Source organism: Neltuma alba, unplaced genomic scaffold, assembly GCF_004799145.2.
Source record: "Neltuma alba isolate B1F8T4 unplaced genomic scaffold, ASM479914v2 tig00011591_pilon, whole genome shotgun sequence".
NCBI lineage: Eukaryota > Viridiplantae > Streptophyta > Magnoliopsida > Fabales > Fabaceae > Neltuma > Neltuma alba.
In genome coordinates this window covers 691,937-715,291 of record NW_021636244.1, presented here as the reverse complement: position 1 = coordinate 715,291, position 23,355 = coordinate 691,937, and the positions used below count along the sequence as shown (strand labels likewise).

The window sequence follows — 23,355 nt, the reverse complement described above, 5'->3', positions numbered from 1 at the left end:
TTTTTCTCATACATAACAAGAAACACCGGTGAGGGGATTTAAAAAAAAAAAGACAAAGGGCATTTTTGTTATTTCACTGAATTTCAAAATTCCAATTTGGGAAAGACTTCCCTATCTGTAATTACATTTCCTTAGCTTCCCAAATTGGCATTTCACATTTTCAAACTTCTTTATCTGTCATTTTTCCTTTTTCATCTCCTTTTTTCTTTTGAATAAAATTAAAAAATAAACATTAAATATTTTATAATAATTTATATTTAAGATCACTTTTTTTTCTTCTAAAAGTGACTTATAATAACTTTTGCCGTTATTTCTTTCTTTTTTTTTTCGTTTTAAACGGGCATTATTCCCTCCATAGCCGCGATCCATTAGGACGATGAATTTATTGTAACGCCAGAACCCATCTGAACAAATTAATGGGGATTATCTTCCTATGTTTTTCAGGAGAAAACGTTGTTAAAAAAAAAAAATGTTTTGAGTGGACGTTCAATAATAAAACACAAGATTTAATTGAAAATGCATAAGTAATTTTAATTAATTTTTTTATAATAACACATTGTCTAGACATTTATTTAATTTGAAGAGGGAATAAATTTTCTTAACGAAGCACACCAAATATTAAGAGAATGATATAAATTTAAGGTTAAAAGGCTATCATTTTGGTGTTTAGCTTTCCTACTCTACTTCAATTTCATGTTAAATACGACAAACGACGCATATCAACAGCCCGTCTAGCTCAGTCGGTAGAGCGCAAGGCTCTTAACCTTGTGGTCGTGGGTTCGAGCCCCACGGTGGGCGTGTATGCTTTTTTAAAAATTTTAGCTTTGTTTTTTTTCCCCATGGGCCCAAATACCCATTTCAATCCTCCAATATCATTAATGAATGAATAATATTCAGAGCAGCCCATTGTACATTGGCCCTATACTCTGTCACCAGTAAACCCAAAATAAGCTCGTTTGTTGGAGATGATTTTATTTTGCATTATCAGGAATGCTTTCTTTGATATCGTGTGTGTGTTGGGTGCGTGCGCGCGGGGGTTCAAACCCGCTCCCTTGCATCTCAAAAAAAGAATGCTTTCTTTCTCTCTTTTTTTTCTTTAATCAATGTTTAGAAAATTGAAAAAAAATTGAGGAATATTTAGTGTAGGAAAAATATCAAAACTTGATTGAAATTCTGAATACTTTTTCATATAAAAGTTATATAAAAACTTAAATAATTAATCAACGTTTAAAACATGAATTTTTTTTTGTTGCCAACTTCAAAACATGATTAAAAGATTCTCATATTGTATTTTTAAAAATGTGTTTAAAAAAAACATTTGAGTTAATAAGGAAGGTAGTTTGCTCTGACAAAACATGCCGAAATAGGTGATTTATTTGTTTAGACGGTTAATAAAAGAATGAATGGAAATATATTTTAGGAGGGGCAGAACTTTAATTCTAAATGTGGTTTCAATAAAATCATAACTATCTCAAATAGGAGCATATAATATCTCTGTATAAATATTTTTTGGACAACAATACCTTTTTATGATAAAAAAAATAAAAAGGACATCTGTTTATTTCATTCTTAAATAAACCATAGGAAAAATTAGTGGATCCACGTAAAAGTTCAATAATTGAGCAATAGTTGCCTGCCTTCTATTAGCTCTTTAATTCGTTTGTCCTTTTCAATAAACTCAAATCTAGAAGACCACTTTAATTTACATTTTTGTGCCAGTTAAATTTGTCCATTTATATTTCATCTTTCCGTCATTTTGAAACACTTCTCAATCATTGAATTGTTGCCAAACTTTTTTCTAGCTTCCTATAGTTTAATTATAAAGCGAACGCATCTTTTGTCCATCAATAGTTGTAAGCAAATATCTTGGAAAATATTGCTACTTCATAAAAAGATTTTGAAAACAATAATCTTGTTTGAGAATATCACTGTCATCAGTCTTGAATATAAGAAAATTTATATTATTTTAAAAATATCCTTTAATTATTTATATTGAAAATTAATTCATTAATAAGTTAGATTCTTTAATTGACTCTTACATTTAGTATCGAATCGAGTAATATATCTAATAATTAAATCATCAACTCAATATTTTAACTTTGGCCAAAAAGAGGGAAAAAAACTCAATATTTTAACTTGCATTTGCATATATCCCACGCTACCCTTCCTCATTTTGATTATATTTGCTGTGAAAACACTTATATGCATACATACCCCACGCACCCATATGGGGCATATTATAATTATAAATGGGTTGAATATTGAATAATTTAGTGGACACATGGCAGTCTCACGAATAAACAAGAAGACATGTGTTAGAGTTTTGGATTAATGAAATAATTTGTAATTAGGACACTGTTAGAGGAAAAGAAAACTCAGCATTAAAGGGGAAAAAAATAGCCGACTTGATGAGTTTTTGTCTACATGCATGAATATATATATATATATATATATAGAGAGAGAGAGAGAGAGAGAGAGAGAGAGCAAAATATCTCCCTTCAGATTTTCCCGTACGTTTTGAAAGCACTTTTGCAAACGAATGGCATGTTTCTACACCACAAAATTAATAACTATGCTAATTCCAGGTTATTTAGTTTGATGAACCTTGGTCTTCTCTTTATGGATGACTTTAATAAATTTTCTTCCTTATTAAAAAATTACTCTATGTAAGAAGGGAAGAAAACCAAGAAGGGAAAACAAAAGCTATAATTATACAAAGAAAATCAATAAATTATGCAACTGATTTCTATTTAGTTTACCTCAGTTTCATGTTGTGTTCTTGTATCACGTTCCAATATAATATACGACAAATGATCAAATAAATCAATCACTTATATATAAATTATAAATAAAATTATAAATCGACTTTGCCTTGCATACGTGCTAAATTAATAACCACTAAGTTTAGTAATACTATTAAAAATGAAACAGTGATTTAATACTGATCTTATCCCCCGAAGTTCAAATCCAGAATTGACCAAAATATTAAAAGAATTTAATTTTATATATAATAATCTTGGACTTATTATTTGATGCCACAGGGAAATGGGACCACACCAGAGATTAGTCCGCAGAGAAATATGCTAGGGTGTACATATGAAATAGCTACACAATATTAGTTTAATTAAAGTCATAGATCACTTAATAATAATTAACTTCAAAATCAAAACCAAATTAAAAAAAACAACCAAAATCTCAATCATGTATACATATGGGGTTGTATTATCATCATGCATGTCTATTAAAGTGATATGGACGGACCAACAACTTGCAATTATTAAAGATAAAACAATTAAGACAAACGTTCCAAAAAAATCAAGTATTTATGAATAATGATCTTCCAAGTGTGTAGGGGAGAGATTAATATATTAATATGCACAGAAACTTTGATTATTGGGATCGTAATCTTTTATTAGATTATGGTGCCTAAGAAAATACCCCAAAGCCCAGTTTTGTCATTACACAACCAGTTTGTATTAGAAACAAAATGATCCAGCTAGCCCTGCTTCTTCCTTTCGTTCGGCTCTAAGCTCATAAAATGTACTCTTTCAGCCCTTAATATAACACCCATTTAACTAATTTGATTAGATTTAAAAAATTAGGTGAGTTAGTTAATTATAAGAAATGTGACACATTTTTCTTAAAATACCATAATCATCTTTCTGAATACCCCATCTTCCTCTTCTACTTGATTATGGTTGATAGAGTATCCATAAGGGTAATTTAGAGAAAATTGATAAATGTGAGAAATGAGTCTTATATTTAGGATCAAAACCAACTTAATAATTGAGTCTTAGGGGGTGTTTGGCTTTTTTGCCAAACCATGGTTTGGCAAAAAATTTGCCAAACACCCTCATTTTTTTTAAAACCAAGGTTTTGGGCAAAACCTTGGTTCCAGATAAGCAGGCGCGGCGTAGCTTCTGAGGAGGGACTCAACAGTCAGCTCACGGAGGGAAAGCACGCGGGGGGTACTCATTCAGCACGCGGGGGGTACTCATTCAGCTCAAGGGGTACAATTATTTGGCAAAATAAAACATATTTATTTATTTTATTAATATATACACACTAATTTCTTATTATTTATATTATTTATGCCATATTTATTATGTTGCCAAAATATATATTATTAATAAATTTATTACTTCAAATAAACATATATTATGAAATATATATTATATGTAATTATCATTTAAACTTATGTCCTTTTTAGTAATTTCTACATATCAAAAAGCACTTCTGACAATAATTATCCAAACACTCTCACTTTATCAGAATCACTTTTCCAGAAAATCTATTCTTTCAAAATCTATTCTCTCCAGAATTTATTCTCCAGAAGCTATTCTACAAACCATGGTTTTGCCTCATCCAAACACCCCCTTATATTAAGGACCGAAGGAGTATTATTAGATCTACTTCTCTACTCCTCAATATCAATGCAAGGACTTTTTTATTACCTCGTGATAATTAAAAGATTAGTTAATTTAATTACCCAAAATAAATTTGTCAATAATAATTTGCATTATTTTTTCATAGTTACCCGGCCCTCAAAGGAATCATTGGAACCCACTGTCTTGATGATCTACTTCCGCCTCATTATACTTAATTGGAAGTAATTAAGGACTTTGTTTGTAAATTAAAAATAATTAATGCAACAGACAATTTCGAGAGGAGAGTTTAATAAAAAGGATTGAGACAAACTTCTCAAAAGGTTGCGGTAAAAAGGATGAGATAATTGACTAATTGTATTAAAAAAGGATTAGATAAAATCTATTTTTTCTGGTTGGTAGGATCATAGGGAATATTATTGTTAACATGTTTTCTAGTACTCCTTTAATCCTAGTTATAAGGTAGAAAGTGAATTTTTTTTTTATCCTTTTTGTAAGTCACATAATTGAATTTTTAGTATAAACGTACTATTTTATCCCTCATAAATTATTACATAGATTGTTATTTTTTAAAATAATGTATATATTAAATATGAATAAAGTTAGAAAGTTATTAAATTTTAAGGTAAAATTAATGATATTTAAAATTTTTGTTTATTTTGATAAAACATGGTGGAAGTAATTTATAAATAAGATTATGAAACATTCATTGGAATTTAAAACGAGTCACATTGTTAGTGTGTTCTCGATTAAAATGAAATTTGAACTCAGGCTAAGCTTCCAAGTTAATTAAAGTAGCAAGAAATTAATTAGTATTAATCGGGTAAATTAAGAAAAGAGCATGCATGTTTATGAAAGAGCCATTGGGAAGAACTCAACAGTTCATTAGAGCGGCCTTTTAAGGTTTAAACTTTTTATTTTTGTGAACAATTAATAGAGAACTTTTCTTTTTTCATTGGAACATTATTGATGGAGAACAACATAAATTGGCTTTCAAATAAAGCTTAGAAAAGGGTAAAAGTATGTCTGCGTTTAAGCTTTCAAGAAGTTGATTATATGGCTTATGGGTGCTTTTATTTTGGTCATGTGAACATTTCAGTCCGCCTAAACATTGGCAAATTTAAACAGTCAACCTCTTGCAGTATAAAATCTAGTTTGCAATGTAATTAAATCTTATATTTACGATGGTATATTTTAAACTGGAGAAAAAAAAAATTTCAACTTTGACCCCATTCAAATTTGTCTCACATCTATTTTCCATATTGATATTCAATCTCTTCTAGAAAGCACCTTATATTTTGGACTAGAGGGAGTATATGACTTTCGAAAGGTGATTCACAAATAAAAAAAAATTATTGATAACTACATTAAAAAAAAATCATTATCATTGATCTGCATGCATGCATGCTAGCTAAATTTTCTCGGCATATTTGAAAACTAAATTATGATTAGTGATATGAATTAAAACACTTTATGGTATAAGACCTCACTCTATCGTGGGCAATTATAGCCCTACTTCTCATTAATCGGCCCAGCCTAATTATTTTTCAAAGTTAAGCATTTAATTGAACTTTTATGAGAGAACTTTTATAGAAAGCAATGCAATGCTGGCAGACAGCTAAAAAGTTCGATTCTGTAATCATTTTATCTCCGCACGCAATTAAAGGAAGCATCTTATGATTAATAGTAGCACAACTTCAAATTACCCATGTATTAGTATCACTGTAATTAAAACTTAAAAAGTAAAATCTACATCTATTACTTGCTCCTTTTTTCCCTCATTATTTCCTTTTTCTTAAACAAAACAAATTCTTTTTCCCCCCCTTTTCATATGGAAATCCCGTGGCAATCTTCCTAGATTTCAAACTGTGTACTCGGTGTTCAAGTCTTGGGCTCTTGGCTTTGATTAATTAAAATTAATATTAATTTTGATTGAGTTTGTATATATGAAGTTTGGACTGTCCCAGAAGTTTCTATACGAGAGCGATGCGCAAACTAAAATTATGATGACGAGTTAAGGAGCAATTGGTGCAATTTGTTGCAATACAATATTAATAAATATCCATTTGCAACTTAAACGTTGAATTTGGGAATTCTGTGTCCTCGTCATTGAATAATGCTCTCAGATTTTGATTCAAAGTCTCAAGTTACTCTTTTAAAAACACAATTCTTCAAACTCGGACCAACATGTTCATATACGTTAGTAATTAAGTGGACATCATGAAAATTTATGCCAGATATGCATATTCAAATATTCAGAACTCTATATATGGCATGTTTATGCAACAAAAATAAAAAATTACTTATGCATTTTATTAATTAGCTCGAAAAATTAGATCACAAAATAATAATCGAGGAGCTATCAAATTCGTCCAAGAATCATAAAACAGAGAAAATCAAGTGAGCCTCTTTTACATGCATAATGTGAAAAATAAGTGGTATTATTTATGATTTTTACGTAAAATGTTTTTAAAAATATCAGATTTACAATAAAGTCTAATAAAAGATACTAACACTCTTGTATATTATCGAAATAATATATGTATATTTAAAGTTGAAAAAAATGAATATTTAAGTATTTAAAAAGTCAGAATGAATGTCGTATTGACAACTTTTCATTGATTTGTTGTATTAAAATTATTATGGTAGACCGATAAAAAATTATTATGATATAATAATAAAATTATTACACGTGAAGCATGTTAAAAGAACAAGGAATAGACGGCTTCAAAAGGTGACACGTTTCCCATTTACAGGCCACCCATTTATTATATTTCTTAATGTCACCGGAGATTACTTGAAGCAAAGTCTAAATGATTATTTAAAAAAAAAACAAGAAAGAAAGAAAGTCCACGTTTTTGCCCTCCAAAAATAAAAATCTGTATGATATATGTAATTTAATATATATTTATATAAATAAGTTTTTCTTACACAATTATTATTGGCTGAAATCGACATCTTTGGACTTGGTTCTTACTGATTCTTTGTAACATTTTTGACTTGCAAACACAAGCACTTAATTTTATCTCTATTTTTTTCATAGTCACCCTCATTTATTGTCTCATTGTTGTCTACTTGTCTTCTTTCACCGTTATTTAAATTAACTACCATGCGTCAGCCAGTAAAATGATATCATATTTAATTGAACATAGTATTAATTAAAAATCAATGTCTTGAAGAAAAAAAAATTCACACGGAAGTGCTCATATTGGGGAAAATACAAGCCCATTAAAACCAGCAATGGGGCGGAAGGCTTTGTAATCTAATGGCATTAGCACTTTCTAGTGAGAGGATACGTGTTAAATCCTACTTATAATCTTAGACTGTTAGTGCCTGCTTCTTTAATTAAAAAAAGAAAAACAACAATGAGATAATTTAGAAGAAAATTAATCGCCTGATATTTAATTAAAATCTGCATAACCATGGAGCTAAACCAACCCTGGCCTTGTTTTGGTTTTAATTAGATATTTGCTTTTAAACTAAACTCCCTTGTTTTGTTATGCACTACCATTTGGATCGCATACGTAATTAAGGTATTAGGTAAAGCCTAAAGGCTAAAGGCTAAAGGTGAATTCAATGGTTTTAATTATTGAGTAATTAAATTAAACAAAGTGAATATTGCGGAGCCACTCACTTTGTTTCCTTGTTTATATGTGATCTTCCCCATCACACTTTCTTGCAATTAAAGCAACCACTTACCATATTTATATTTAATAAATAAAAATAAACACCACAATGGTTGGTTTGATCTTATGGGCGGATATGAATTCAGTATTCAACGATGATCTAAGACACGTTTTGTTTAATCAGTATTTGTTTAATCCGTTTCAGTTTAATTTTAATACTTTAACTTATTATTATTTTCAGATTAATGAGAATTAACATATTATTTCTATTTTAGTCTGAATTCAATGAAAATGATTTTTAAGAAAAGTACAATATAGCAACTTATACATGAGTGACAAGAATCTCCTTTGCTCTTGTCCTCTTTATAGAATACAAATAACTGAACTACATGAATAAAAATGGTTAAAATTTTTAAATGATTGAGATAAATATGAAAAAATATTACTTATTTATTAAAAACAATCTTATTTATGAAGAAAAAGTAATTGAATGATTAATGCGATAAGGCTAACTAATAATTAATAAGAAAAATATGAAAAATGATTCTAATTTTAGACATATTAGTAGCCTCTCTTATGAATAAGAACGTGCCATACATTAAAAAAAAAAAAAATCTCCTATATAAGACCAGAGGGAGTAATTCTACTAGCAAGTAGTTAAAAACTATCACAAAAGGAGTATGAACATGATACAATTGTTAATTAATGAAGTGTTAATAATAATAAAATCTGTAGATAATCTGAAATATTGAAAAGGGAAAAAGAAGCAAGCATTAAGTAGGAAAAACAAATAAATAAAAGCAAAGGGATTAAAAGCAAATAAAGGCAAAAGGGGCCAAGTTAGGGAAAGGCAACAATATTTAGGACTTAGGAGGGAAGAGACAGCCTATACACACTCACTTTAATTCACATGTGAGTGGAATCCTATCATATCACTACAACTAATTTATGCAAGTGCCGTTCTTGCTGTAAATTAAACCCTTTCTCAATTCTTTATTACCAAATCACACTTTAATTTGATCACATTATATATATACACACACATACACACACTTCTATGATTTTATTTATAAGCTACTTCTGTATTACATAAATCAAGAAAAACACTACTTCTGCCTTAAAATTTAACTATGTTTTAATTCTATCCATAATTAATACATACATTTTTAAAAAGTAATAAATAAAAGATAACACAGTACATTCATATTAAAAAATTAACAAGTTGACTTATAATAAATAGGATCAAGAAAAATATTATTTCCATATCTCTCAGCAATTGACCTCTTTTACATTTCTTTTTGAATTCTTGGGATACCCTTCCTTCTTTGTCGTACAATAATCTGTCCCCAACTTTGCTCATTTTACATTTTGGGGTCTGCGTCGCCTATAAAGTCACGTACTCAAAAGCACACGAATGTGAAACATAAGGTAATACAAATCCTTTTTTCAAGCATTAGAGAATACGTACAAATTAAATTCTCATATTTTTAAATAATTTGATATATATTAATTAAACTATAATACTTTAAATTCATCATAAACATGTTTATAATTAATTGCGATAAGCATTCATGATTCATCCTAAATAAAATATTAAAAAAAGTGGACTAAGAAAAAGAGAAAAGATCAATTGAATTATATATGAATCTGTGTGCGAGAGAAATTCTGCAAGGAAGAATATTATGGCCATATTCAGAAATTCCTTGAGTACAAGAGAGGTTGTACTTGTACGAACATGAGGGTAGCTCAGGGAAGATTCAATTATTCTCTCAAGTTTCTTAGGCCAGCATACAACACTCGTCTTCGTATTAATTTAAATTTTTCATAATTATAAAGAATTAATATATACATTTTTGTTTAATTAGATACAGACGGATGACTATTGCACGACCTTCTACTTGTAGGGGAGTATTTATTCTGCTAAGAGCATTGATATTAATTCATGCATGTTAATCAGCTTGAATTGAAACCCTATATACTATTTCCTTTTTATAAGAAAAATCATACTATTTTCGGTCATTAATATATATAAAATCTATTTAACTAATTTGACTAGATTAGAAAAATATGTTAAATTAGTTATTTGTCAAAATATGTGTTGGTTTAATTTTTCCAAAATATCTTCTTAAACCATTTGTATTGAAACTATCTTTTAATGCAAACACTCTTAACATACGCAATCGATATGATTAATTTGGATACAAGCGAACGAAATCAACTGGATTATTATATTACTATTACAGCATCATCGTCATCCTACAGTTACCCTTTATTAACTCTTCCTGTAACATTTTATGAAACTCTCAAGAACGTGACCCTGACTCTGGTAACAGAGAAACAAGGAGTGATAGGTATGATTAAATTAACAAAGAGAGCTTTAGTACATTACACTCGTAAACTCCTAATTCTTATTCTCATAAGCAAAATTTAAACGTACGAAATCCCATCACATGGATATATTAAATAACAACATGAACCAAAGTCATGTCGTCACACTGGCTGGGATAAACGTCAAACTTCAAAATTTTGTAGTCGGTCATAACGTAATTAACATGGAGTAAGAAGCTATATATATATATATATATATATATATAAAAGATAATGACGATGAAGATTCAACTCTGGTTCTTCAACTCCTTATAAAACTTCTTTATGAATTCTTCCGCCGCCTTGTCTACCTGGTGGTCCTCATCGGTGTCTCGCAATGGGAATGGAGAGTCCGTCACCCTCAGCTGACGCACCATGGGGCTCCTGCCAAACCCAGGAAGAGCTGGCGACGACGCCTCTATCATGACGTCATTGTTCAGCATCGCCAACACCGCCTTCACCACCACTTCGTCGTCCTGAGTGGGCGGTGCGTGAGCACAAGCAAATAAGTGTGCGTGACTCTGGTGAGTGTGGCGACTTTGGCGGTGGCGCTTGCTGCTGCCGACGGGCAAGAAGAAGTTGTTTGGTGTATTGCTGCAGCTGAACTCGTACTCGCGCTGGCCAGAGTACTGAAGGTGTGAACTGCCGTCGTGGTGGTGGGGGAACATGAGGTTGGAAATAACTTTGCCGGCGGTCTTGCGACGGCGCTTGAGCATCATGTTTAGGTCCATCATTAGCTTGCCCTTGGATACGCCTTTCCTCAACATGAAGAAGGCCACACGAACTAAGCTCCACACTCTCTTCACTATGGGTATACTGCTTTCCATTTCCATTTTCTGGAAATGAATTTTAGAGAGAGAGAGGGGGGGGATTAAGAGATGAATTGAGGGGTTGAAGAAGAAGGGTTATTGGGGGCTTATATATAGAGGGGAAAAGGAAGGGAAAAGGAGAAGAAAATTGGGCTATGTTTGTACTTTAATCAATATATATGCTACAATAACCTTTAGGTGCGCGAATATTCTGTTCTACTTCTCTCTTCTTATTTTTTATACTTATTTACGGATCATTATTGGTGGAAGCAAGGACCGTCCAAATTTAATTTTTTACTTTTATTTTTTAAAATAAATTATTTTACTGCATACAGAATTTGAAATAAATTATACAAAATTCTTAATTGTCCGTTTTCCAAAAATTAGTTTTTCATTTAAAATTATTAGTTGAAAATTTTAAATTTAAACTATTAAAACTCTCCTTTTCTCCATTTAATTAATTAGTAAGCCGAGTTTTTTTACCAAGTTTCTTTGGTCAAATTTTTTTTGACCAAATTAAGAAAAAGGATATTTTGTATTATTAGTTCCAAAAAAAAAAAAAAAGAGTTCTCCGGGAAGCAAGATATTGAACAATAGTAGAACTCATATACATATGCATAACGTCAAAGGACTTTATTCCTCATTATAAGTACATGACTTACACAGAGTCTGTAATATATACTTGGATACAAACACACGAGAAAGAAGCAAATACAAAACCCTCCAATTTTAATCATGGGAACAATCCAGATAAAAAAAAAACTCACAACCCTAATGAATGAGTGATATATAACCCTAGTTTATCCCCAAAAAAACAGATACCTAACTGCTTTGAGATATCCATATGACTGCTGAAGGAGGTTTCATACGAAAAGAGTTCAAAAAATTTAAAATAGTTAGTTAAAAAAGGGATTGGGTTAACTAAGCTACAAAACCACATGTCCCTCATTTTCCTATGAAGAACGAAAATACTCATAAAGATCCTGGAACACAACAAAATTATACTACCATCGGCTTTTAATATAAGATTTAGTTTGTAATTTAAACCACAAACTAAATCTTATATTAAAGACGGGAGGTAGTACTATAGGAGTAGAAGATTTGAAGTGTCAGTCAGATCTATAGGAGCATAGGTTCTTCGTACACATACAGAAACTGGCCAACATCATGACTTAATTGGCGATTGCGAGATCATTAATCTCTCTTGTAAGTGCTGGGATACAGCTTGAACTACGAGCAATGGCGCCAACTTTGTTGGGGCCAGCTTTGTGATCTCTAGGGCTAATGGACTTAGCCCTAACTTTACCTTCCATCTTGCTCTTCTTCAACATCTCCTTCATGGCCTCAGCTTGAAACAAAACAGGAAAAGCCCTACCAAACTTGTTGAACCTAACACACGCGTTCATGTGTGTGTTTAGGGCTTCCTCTTTCTTCCCTCCGTTCTTCTCTATTTCCTCCTTGATTGCCTCAGAACACAGCCCACACACCCACTTTCCTAAGAACTTCTCCCTCACGCGCTCTATGTACTCCTGCGTGCACTCTTCGCTCATCCCACAGCACTCGCACTTGGCATCTTCCACCTCTGAGATTGGTGGGAGAGACGTGAGATTATCTAACCCTTCTTTGCTTAGCTCGAAGGAGATGTCTGAGATTGTCCTCTGGAGGTGGTCGGACGACAACCTCGGTGGCTTCGACATGTTGCTGTTGGCGTTGTTGTTGCTGGTCCTGGAGAATGTAAAGCCAGGCGAGAATTCTCCGTGGGGTGCCATGATATCTTTGAAAAAGGTAGAGGAAAACGATGAAACTTTGTTTTGAAAAGAGCGGTACCAACAAAGTTTCTAACAGTAATTCTATGGTTGAAGAGGGAAGGTGCGGTTGGTATTTATAATGGTTGAGGCCTTGAAACTGTGAGCTTGTGTGGATGTCGGAGACTCAGGTGTCAGTTTCAAAGGTCGTGAAACTGCTAGATTTTTCTGGGGATTTGATAAGAAAAGGAGTCACAAATCTTAACTTATCTTAAAACTTAGTAGAGCAATTAATGAAAGTTTTTCTTTTTCTCCCCAGAAAAGACAATTTTTCATTAATTAGCAGTACTGAACTTCCATGGCTGCCGTAGCTCCATGAAATAAAGGCTCATATGAATGATTTTTCTTCCTTGGCTGATAATGTTGCAAGGTGAATTCATCCTTTTTCTTTCCTTACTTTTTCTTAGGGTCATTAATATGCATGTGCAATCCATCATTTTTAGTTACATATCACTTGTTAGTAATTAGTAGCTTTACATATATAAGAGGCTATCATGCATATACATTCGTCCCACACAAATAACATGGTATTGCTACTTTGAAGTGTCATAATCACACTGTCCATGCATAGTTACAAACCACATTAATTACCATGAAATATAATAAGTATTATACTGGAATGCTCAAGTACTTTCCTTTTCTTTTGGCCGTGATACTTCCCCATTTGGTTTAAAGTGAATATCAAGAATCAATCTGTGATAACGTAGCTTGCTTTCGATACTGAAAAGCTCTTTAATAATTACCATTGATTTGGTGGTCCAGTGGATACTGAGCAGGTAGCCAACCTGTGAGGCGTTCACATGGTGGCAAGGTGAAGCCATATACGAATAACTTTCCTCTCTCTCCTTTTTGCAGTAAAGCTATGAGGTGAGGGGAAAGAAAGAAGCTTGCAAGGTCTTATCACATCATATGGCCTCTCTGCCACATACATGAACTCTAACTTCACGAGCGAGCGGCTTAACCAAACCTTCAAAAAGGAAACGAAAAAGAAAAAAAATAATAATAACAAAGGCAGTTGAAGTTGGTTGCAGAAAGATTTTAATCAGAAAAAGTTTCAGTCTCTTTCTGATGTTTTGTTTTATTTTCTCACAAGAAAGGTTTACGTATTACATATTTCAGTACTTTGGTGACGTAGCTCTAACACTTTGATAAAGTGAATTAATTTTGCATGAAGATTTACCATAGTTCTTTCATGAATTGTCTGTGAAAAGTAACTAATAAAGTACTTTGAAGAATGGCATCTCAGTAAGTCAATACGTTTTACTAAACCATAAGGTCAAGAAGAAGTCATATTGATTTCTTGTTCAATGCAATTATTAGTAACAAAAAATAACGACGGTACTTGTTATCTTCAGAGTTAAGAAATATTAAAGAGTACTAATCGTTTGTTTCCAACTTCAACCACTTTTTTGTCATTTCCTTTTCTAGTAGACGTAAATATAAATAATAATTATCGTACTTTTTTACTTAAAAATGCGCTTTGCCTAGGTCATCTGTTTGAAAGAATTTGCCTCTCACCAAAGGGACAAATGGCAGCTAGTTTTAGACAGGAGTCTACAGTTACAATTCATTGCATCAAAATTGTGAAATATTTTGAGATATGCAATAATTTTTCGAGTCTTGGGCTTGTTTACAAAATTTAAGCCGAAGGAATATCAACTTGCATATGTTATTCCTTTGCATTATTTAATAAAATATTAAATAAGAAAGCCACGACAAAATTTATTATCCCATTAGGGGTAAAATTGATTACATGAATCGTACCACGCAAAATACTGGACATAAATTAAAATAACAAAAATATGTGAAAAGAAATTTGTTTTCTAAAATGCAAAATTACCTTTCTTTTCTTTTAATCTCCTGGATGAAACTAGGGTTTTGGTTGCATGCTCTGCTCTTGGTCATCGCCTCTCCTTTCCTCTGTTTTATGTGCTGACTGTTATTTGTACTCTGCTCTTGGGCTAGAGTCTAAAAAACATTTGCCTGATATACCTCATTCAAGTATATAACATTAAAATCTCTAGATGTTATGAGGTGTCAATGTGCCAAAATGCCCGTGATTCCTAGAAGTGAAGTTATCGAAGGCTGAAACCAAGTTAAAAAAAACGATTATCTGCACCACACTAAAGAAGAGGGGTCAAGAAGATAGAGGACATAAACTAAACAAACTAACATATTGTCTTCATATGCAATCCAAAGTCTCGGCGGAATATAAATACAGAAGAACAACCAACAAAACACAAGGTCTTGAGAGTACAGAATGATTCATCTTCAACACTGGTTCAATTCTTAGTCTCTAGACATAACTTCAAACAAAGGACCAGTTCATAAACATAAAACAGATACAATGAGCGTTCTCTTCCTCATTCAGCACCTTCCAAGCCACCACTCTCTCATAGGACACTGGCCTCCCCATGCTCGAGAGACAGATGCCTCCTTGAAGGCATGCAAAACCCTATCCCAAGAGAACGAAAACCAGTCAAGAGAAATCATTATAATAAATCTTGAAAATTCAACAAGTGATATTGGCAGCACATTCAATGAATGGAAAACATGTTCAATTTTTGAGAGGTTCCAGTGAATTTTGACAAATTTTGAATATTAAAAGCAGACCTGTTGTATGATCTGAGGAAACTCTGAACAGAGAATTTTTCGTCCATGTTCATCAAATATCTTCTCCAAAACAATGTCTTGCAGTGCAACTAAAGTAGTCTCCAGCATATCAAGCCCTGCCTGGTTTGCGAAAGTGAAGACAGGCAATGCCTGCATAAAATCGAGTTCAGAAAAGGGTGGGTATCAGAAACGTTGAAACTAAGGAAGTGAAGTCAAGTTATGCAAATTGTAAATAGAGTGAAGGTGTGGTACATGAAAAAGCTACAGCCAAAATGAGTAAATTTCACACATACCTTTAGAGAGCAGCACAGTATTGCATCTGAGTGATGCCACAAGGACTTAAGGATGGAATCATTTCCCTCATTACTGGATTTGAGTAGTTCCACGCCCAAGTAGCACCTAAAACAAAGAAAAGGTTAATAAAAAGTTCGTGCCTTGAACAACTAGTTTCGGCCTTCTATAACCAAAATATAAAACTTCAGCGTAGTTTACAATCACCAGGAGATATTTATCCAATGAGTTCCCCCCCCCCTCTAGATTCATCGAATGAGTTTTATATGAACAAAAAAGTATGAATAAATATCCCCCCAACAATCGATTAATCACACTGCATTTGCCACTGACAGTAAACCAGTAGTAACCTTAATTATCGTTCAAATCACAATGTCAATGGCTACAATTTTCAGGCTAAAATACAATTATTTCTAATCCTCGTGGCAATCTTGAAGATCAGAATTACACGTCAATGGCATCTGTCATGCAAAACCAAGATTACTAACCTATAACTGTTGCATATCCAACGAGCAAGTGTCTGTGCTTCAGGAGTACCCAGCGGTGGCCTAAGCCCAGCTTGAGAATTCAGGTGTGAAGGAGAAAGCGCTAATGCCACCCTTTGGACTGATGATATAATGCTACGAACATATTGCCGTGCCATTGTTGCAACGTGATCTTGCATATGACTTTCAAATGCAAATTCAAATGCTATAGTCATAACAGATCTCATGCAGCCAGAGTTTCCAGAATAATCATTAGATTGTTTATTCCCAGTGGGACCAATGTCAAGTGCAGATGCAAGATCAAGGGTGCGATTTGGACTGGATGCTTCCTGCAGAAAGGATTCATTGCAAAAATTAAGAAACGCATGAAAAGGAAAAAACCAACAGACTTTTCCACTTCAACCATGATTGAGGCTAACCTTCCCAGAATCAAGAGGAATAATACGGAACCCAGAAGGTAAAAGCGGGGCATCATCAGCAAAGGATGCATCAATTGGAGCAAATATAAGTTCAGCACAAGTGCCAACAGCATTCTCATCCATTCCGCTACAGAGCTACCAACATACAAAACAAAATACAAAGATATGAGCAACAATAAAAAAGCAACATTAGAAATCAAATGAAAAGATGGCTTGATATTTCAGTCAAGGATTTTTTTAACAGTTAACAGAATAAGGAAGCTTAAATTATCCCACAACTCTTGGACTTCGATCTACATTCCTAGCTTACTACATCGCAAAATCTTAAAATAATACAAGGTACCACTATATAAATATGCTATAGGATAGGAAAATACATTTGGAACTTAACCAAGATCCACGAAGTGTTCCAAAACATATTGCATGGCAGAAAAATTTATTGTCACGCCAAAGAAAACACGCATTCCATTTCTCCCATTTATGAAACAGTGAAGAATAAGGTACAAGAAGGAAATAGAACTTACTTGCAAAAGAAACACCTCTCTGGGCATGATCGCATCTTCAGGGGAATGTGCTAACCCTTCCAGTTTAATCACTTCAAGAAACTAGCAAGCATAAGGAAAAAAAATAATCAGAAAACAGGGCCATTGAATTCTTAATAGTTGTGGTGCATATCATGCACAGGCTATCACCTCTTCGTGCTCAATAGTGTGAGCCAGAGGAAGTATAACTTGACCTCCATAATTTCCCACACGGGACCCTGGCAAGCTACATGGACCAACTTTAATGGCAGCGGCTGAGTAAGCATCCATGTTGTTGTCTGCCCATTCTGATCTGTGTTCCCGCAAGAACCTTAGGAGAATGGCTGGAGGCACATTCTATACCAAGAAAGTCAAAGATGCCAACAAAGATATATAAGAATAAAAGATAATGCAAATATGATTTACTTGATATGTAAAATTAGCGAACCATTTTTTTTTTTTAACATCTAGTTGTTTGGCATATTCATTTTATAATTTCAAAAGGTTTTGGTGAGGCATATAAGCAACCAGACCTGCAATAGCATAGATGCTTTGGCGCACAACACAGCATTACTGATAGATGGAAATCCATTGGCAAAGGAAAGATCTAGTCCCATTAACTTGTCAGGAGATGAATTAACCATGATTGTAACGTCATCTATACCATCATTGCCAATCATTGACCACCCCTCATCACTAAATCCATTGAGTGCCTCATTGAAACCCCTGGCATGAAACAGATGTCAGACTAAAATTTTGGATACGTAGAAATTACATAAGAATCATGCCCAAGAAGTATAACGTATCAACCGGCTCAGTCTCTGACTTAGCGCTCGTAGTGCTGCAGGTCGTCTGCCCCAACCAGTGACATTGGGCTGAGAAACCTCATGAGATAACTGTCTCAGCTGCCGTAAGGCCTGAATGAAAAGGAGAAACATATAAGCATAAAGTAATAGAAATAATAAAGTATCATACCATGTGAACACCGTTTTAGTCTTGTAAGGATAAAATAACATACCGCCATTGTTTTCTTCTGAGCTAGCACTGTTGATGATTCATACAGAGGGCGTAACACTTCTGGCACACTCCATGGCTAATGGTCACATAGAGAGGCTTAAATTATTCAGTAGTTTATATTAAGAAAAATAAATAAATTACGCCCATATTCAAATAGGCATCTTCAAATGGTTTGATATATCTACAGTTACACAAAACTTCCCTTTATTTTCAAAGTATAAATATAAATATAAGTCCAATTTAAATTTCGATTAAAACATTCAAATATGTATTGTAGTCACATGTGCACAAACAAGGAATAAATATTTCATTAAAATTTGACCAGAAACTATATTTAAGATGATTATCGGTATTTTGATCAGAAAATTTACAAATAGACTGCAGAGCATAACTTTTAATCTATAGAAGAGTTGGTTACAGTTTGAAGATGGAAGAGAGACCCAAGTAATTTGCAAAATTCAAGAAGTTTGTATAACTATTAAAAAAAACAAATCAATCCATAGGAAAAAATTCCTAAATAAGTGTACCTCCAAATCCATATGATCAACAATGTGGATAATAGAACCACCCCCTTCACAAGGTCTTATTAGGTAACCACTAGGCAGCATCTCAGCTCTCACAAAATGCTGCACAGGAGGCATGCTTGGACCGTTTTGAGTATTTTTAAGGGACCTCTCACAGATCTAGGCAGGGAACAAATCAGAATAACAATTAAGAAGCAAAATATGAGGAATTAGAAATATAAGCAAAAAAGTCTTCAAAGACGCTCACCACAAAGCTTCCATCTTCTAGAACAGAAGTATAGCGCAACAACCAAAAGTCCCGAGCAGGAGCCAATGTGGTTGGGGCATATAGCTGAATCGACAAAGAAGTATGCAATTAAGTGATGTGGCACAAACCTACTTAGATACAGATAGTCATCATTCTTACACAATTTTTGTTGTACCTGCATATAAAGCAACTCTATGGTTCCACCATTTGCAGTGGGCAGCACATTCAGAACATCAACAGCTCGGCAATCACGAAACCATGATGGCCGATCCTTGAGGATTTCTGCGACCTGGAGAATGTAAAGTCAATCATGCAGTTCCTAGTTCAAAAAAGAGCATGATAATAAAAATAATAAACCCCAAACACTTACTCTTGTGGGTTCTAGACCCACTAGACCACAGGCACGTGCTGCCACACCAGTGCAACCATGAGAAATAGCAACGATTCCAATGGAATCCGGACCAGGCTGTGCAAATATGCAGAAATTTAGTAGACTCCAAAGCATGAGTTATTCTTAGGATGACATTTTTTCCCCCTATTCTTATGCCATTTTGTCAATTAAGATAGTCAGTTACCTTCATTCCAGGCATTTGGACCCATTCAACAGCAGTCCCAGTAGCCTTTGAAAGAAACTCTGCTAAAGTCTCTTCTGCAATGGACAAGAGCCTGAAAAAACCAAATGTAATCTTTAAGTAACATTCTCACATTCAAGCGGTCACAGACCAAAATCAGAGAAACAGCCCCAAAAACTATTTCTGAACTAACCCTGCAGGACTTGCATCCCTTGGGGGATGCTGAGTTGCCACGCTGTGTTGGCCACTTGTCACAGCCGATTCACAGCTTGTGTCTTTGGCTGCAAGCGTAGTCTGTAGATAGAGCAATAATTATTACAACGATTTCACAGCACTCCAATGGAAACGTGGTCAAAATTCTTACATTTTGAGTATGTTGGCGGAAGTAGCCATTTTCATACACCAATTGAGAGACCTGTTTCTGCAACCTATCATTCTCCTCCATCAGAAGTTTGTTCATGGCCGTCAGCTTCCTATTCACAGCTTGAAGTCGTGAGGCCTCTTTCCTTTGCTTCTCTCTGCACCTGAAGTTACAAAAGCCAAATAAACAAAATTTATTGGAATCACCATACTAAACAGTTCAACTAGGAAAATAAAATTAAAAGATAAAAAAACAATAAAAGTGCATCAGCTGGGGGGGTTCATGTTAGTTAACCAAATGGTAGAATTAAGTACGTGCTTAAGGGAAATATTAGAAAGATTATCAATACAGGAGTTCCCATATCTTAACTATACCCAACCAATAATTAAAGGCATAAGAGAAAATAGTGAAGGATACCTTCTGTTCTGGAACCAGACTTTGATTTGTTTGGGCTCAATGTTGGAAAGAATAGGGCACTCACGAATGAGCTGCTGGCGGCGAATGGAACTGGGTTTGGGACAATCATGATAAAGCCTCTCGAGGGCTTCAACCTGCTCAGGTGTATAACGGACATACTTGCCGTTATCCATTCCTGGTTTACCATCCTTGCAGGACATTGCCATAGTCAATTACTTTAGAGTTCTCAAACACCAAACGTAAGAACAGACCCAGCACAACTGCACAAGCAGCTTTAACACTACTCTTGAATATTTTCTGGATGCAGTTAGACCAACCTCAAATACGCCTCCAAGAGAAAGCAAGCATTTGCAAATTTTTTACGTGAAGGATCACAGTGATAGAGGTAAAAGTACAAGAGTTTGAGGGTGCCTGAAATGTTACGCAGTCACTTTTGCTTCGTCCGCAAGAGACAGCCACGAACACGAGAAAACAGTATTCTTTCGAGATCAGAGACAACCACGAACACGAGAACACCCAACGATCTGAACGCTGGAAACCTACCGAAACCTAAACAGTTCCCAAGAAATAAAAAGCGAGAAAACAGGGACACCCAGAAACGTCCAGCACTGATTCGATTCAGCTAACAAGTAAAATCCCAGAACAGACACCTTTGAAGCATGATCCAAGCTTTTAATTTTAAGACCAGACACCCCAAGTTTTATCAAACCCACTTCTCCCTCACGGCCTTAGGACCACCAAAACAGAACCGTACCTTGGATCTTCATCTTCTTTAAGATTCCATTTATGCTCTAAGCTATTCGAAACCTCCTGGATCCCTGAATCATTTTCTCCTTTAGAAGATTTCACAGCACCAAGTGGAAGAAGTGAAGAACAAAGGACATTGACTGAGTACTAGGAAAAAATATATCTGAAGAATCAAAGGTAGATTTTTTTTTTCCCCTTTTCAAGTGGGGAATCTCTGGAAACTGTAAAATTGCTTCTTTTTTTTCCTTTATTTTCTCAAAGGGAACTAAACTTGGGATAAAGAGCAAACCCTAGCTGAAAGAGAAAGCAGAGAAAAAAGTACTGTTACTGGGGCGATTGCTTTTTGGTGGTGGTGCTGGTTTCATGTGTTTTTGGTTCTGAGATTTGCGCTGTATTTTTCATTGGCTCGTCACTTTCGGCACACAGTTCTTTTACCTCCACTGTGTAGGAATATGGAGCACCCCTTTCCATATTTTATGCATTTTTCAAATTGGGAAAATTTTTCTTGTGGACGAAAATACCCTTGTCCCGCGAGGTCGCCCTGTGCTTCTAGCCTTGCAAACTGGACCCATTCATGAAATGTCTTAATTACCCCCGGTTCTTTGTTTTCTTTTCTTTTCTCTTCTCTTTTTTTTGTGAATTCAAACGTTAATTTTTACTTTGAGTTTATTTTTTGTGTTTAGCATCTTGAGTTTAGTTTCATTGAACACTGAAGATTTTACATTTGATGGCTGTGAAAGTTTTATTTGATCTGGATCAGCTGTTTCAGTTTTATGGTTTAACTTAGTTCTGTTTGAATAATTATTGAAATTTGTGAAAGCAATAAAGCTAGTAGTATGTAAATAAGGAAGCTTTTTTTAATGGACTTGGAATATTTTCTGCTATAAAAATTTAATTCCTCTCAAGATATAAAGAGTAGATAATATTTTTTAATACACGGGGTAAATAACAAATTTCTTTCATCCTCCAAGTTTGTTTTACACATTAAAAATTAGAAATTTAGCTCTCAGTCACTTATGATAATACTTTATTATTTTTGAATAATATAAATAATCTATAAATAAATGAATACATTTATATATTCTAGTGAGTTGTATAATTTATAAGTTATAAATAGTATGACATATTTTTCTTATACTTCACATGCTGTAAAAAAGGTCATACTATAAATAATGTGAATTATTTTTTATAGCCCTGTGTGAGATGAAGTGGGGAGGTAGGGCATTGTTCATTCTTTTTGAACTTTTTTGACAAGAAAAATTAAGACAAGAAAGAGGAAATGATGGTGGGAGATGAAGTGGAGGGGGCAACAAAGTCAATGAGGGGTGACGAAATGAGGAAGAAGAAAGATGGAATGGCCAAAGTGTAAAAGGGAAGAAAGAAGAGGGCATTATGGGAAGATAACAGTTACAAAAGGAAAAAAACAGGAAAAGGGGAATAGGGGAGAGGTTGGCGTGGGACAGAGAGGACACTATGATGACCTTTTTGCATGCGTCTCTCGATTTTTAAATATTCCTGTTATAAATGTTTAATATATTTTAAAAAAATGAATTTTAAATATTAAAATAATAATAATAAAAAGTAATGGGGCGTAAAGGATGACAGAGAGAGCGAGAGAGATGGAGGGAGAGAGGGTGGGTGGGTGATGATGATCATATGCTGTGGCATCACATACGTTCGTCTGTGCTTCATGACATGACATGAAGGGTATGGCTATTAAATTCATTAAAAATTATTAAGAATTTTACCCCAATGATAAAATTACATGTACACCATTATTGATTTGTCAGATTGTGCCAAATTTTAATAGTATAATCGCTGATATGTGAAATCCTTCATCACAAGTTTTTTTTTTTTTAAATAAGCACGGCAATTCTTATACATTGGAAGCAATTATATATTCAATACATGTTAGATATTAAATATAGGTATTTTTCCTAATAAAGATGTAAAAATTTGAACTTTTAAGAGAAATAACAAATAAACGACCCCAATATGTGAAATTGCTGATTGAGACCTTTAATTTGGAAAATGGCAAATAAATATCCAGTCCCATATTGCAAATAGAAATCTTGGTGAAATATCTGAAATGCTCTCAACCAAGTGACAAGTTGATTATAGGAAATGACAAGTTTACTTTAACTAATGA

General features: G+C 33.7%; 3 protein-coding genes and 1 non-coding gene across 4 annotated transcripts; 1 reads left to right on the top strand and 3 right to left on the bottom strand.

The window, feature by feature from the left end:
* The first annotated feature begins 725 nt into the window (after positions 1-725).
* Positions 726-798, top strand: TRNAK-CUU (transfer RNA lysine (anticodon CUU)). The gene has a single exon. It is a non-coding gene; the product is annotated as a tRNA-Lys (tRNA).
* Positions 799-10,338: 9,540 nt separating this feature from the next.
* LOC114715476 (uncharacterized) lies at positions 10,339-11,303 on the bottom strand. The gene has a single exon (XM_028900350.1). It carries the CDS (start codon positions 11,209-11,211, stop codon positions 10,627-10,629), a length of 585 nt encoding a protein of 194 aa, XP_028756183.1. The 5' UTR covers positions 11,212-11,303; the 3' UTR covers positions 10,339-10,626.
* A 496-nt stretch (positions 11,304-11,799) lies between these two features.
* LOC114715478 (uncharacterized) lies at positions 11,800-13,173 on the bottom strand. Its single transcript, XM_028900353.1, has one exon. It carries the CDS (start codon positions 12,954-12,956, stop codon positions 12,360-12,362), a length of 597 nt encoding a protein of 198 aa, XP_028756186.1. The 5' UTR covers positions 12,957-13,173; the 3' UTR covers positions 11,800-12,359.
* A 1,974-nt stretch (positions 13,174-15,147) lies between these two features.
* On the bottom strand, positions 15,148-21,589 carry LOC114715454 (homeobox-leucine zipper protein ATHB-15). The gene is made up of 18 exons (XM_028900322.1): positions 20,460-21,589; positions 20,046-20,205; positions 19,875-19,975; positions 19,685-19,775; positions 19,480-19,575; positions 19,285-19,398; positions 19,110-19,193; positions 18,866-19,021; positions 18,340-18,414; positions 18,132-18,238; positions 17,855-18,047; positions 17,493-17,678; positions 17,325-17,405; positions 16,801-16,935; positions 16,385-16,710; positions 15,899-16,004; positions 15,606-15,755; positions 15,148-15,447 (listed from the first exon to the last, which is right to left on the bottom strand). The coding sequence occupies exons 1-18, from the start codon at positions 20,663-20,665 to the stop codon at positions 15,301-15,303; spliced, it is 2,514 nt and encodes an 837-aa protein (XP_028756155.1). The 5' UTR covers positions 20,666-21,589; the 3' UTR covers positions 15,148-15,300.
* Between the last annotated feature and the right edge of the window lie 1,766 nt (positions 21,590-23,355).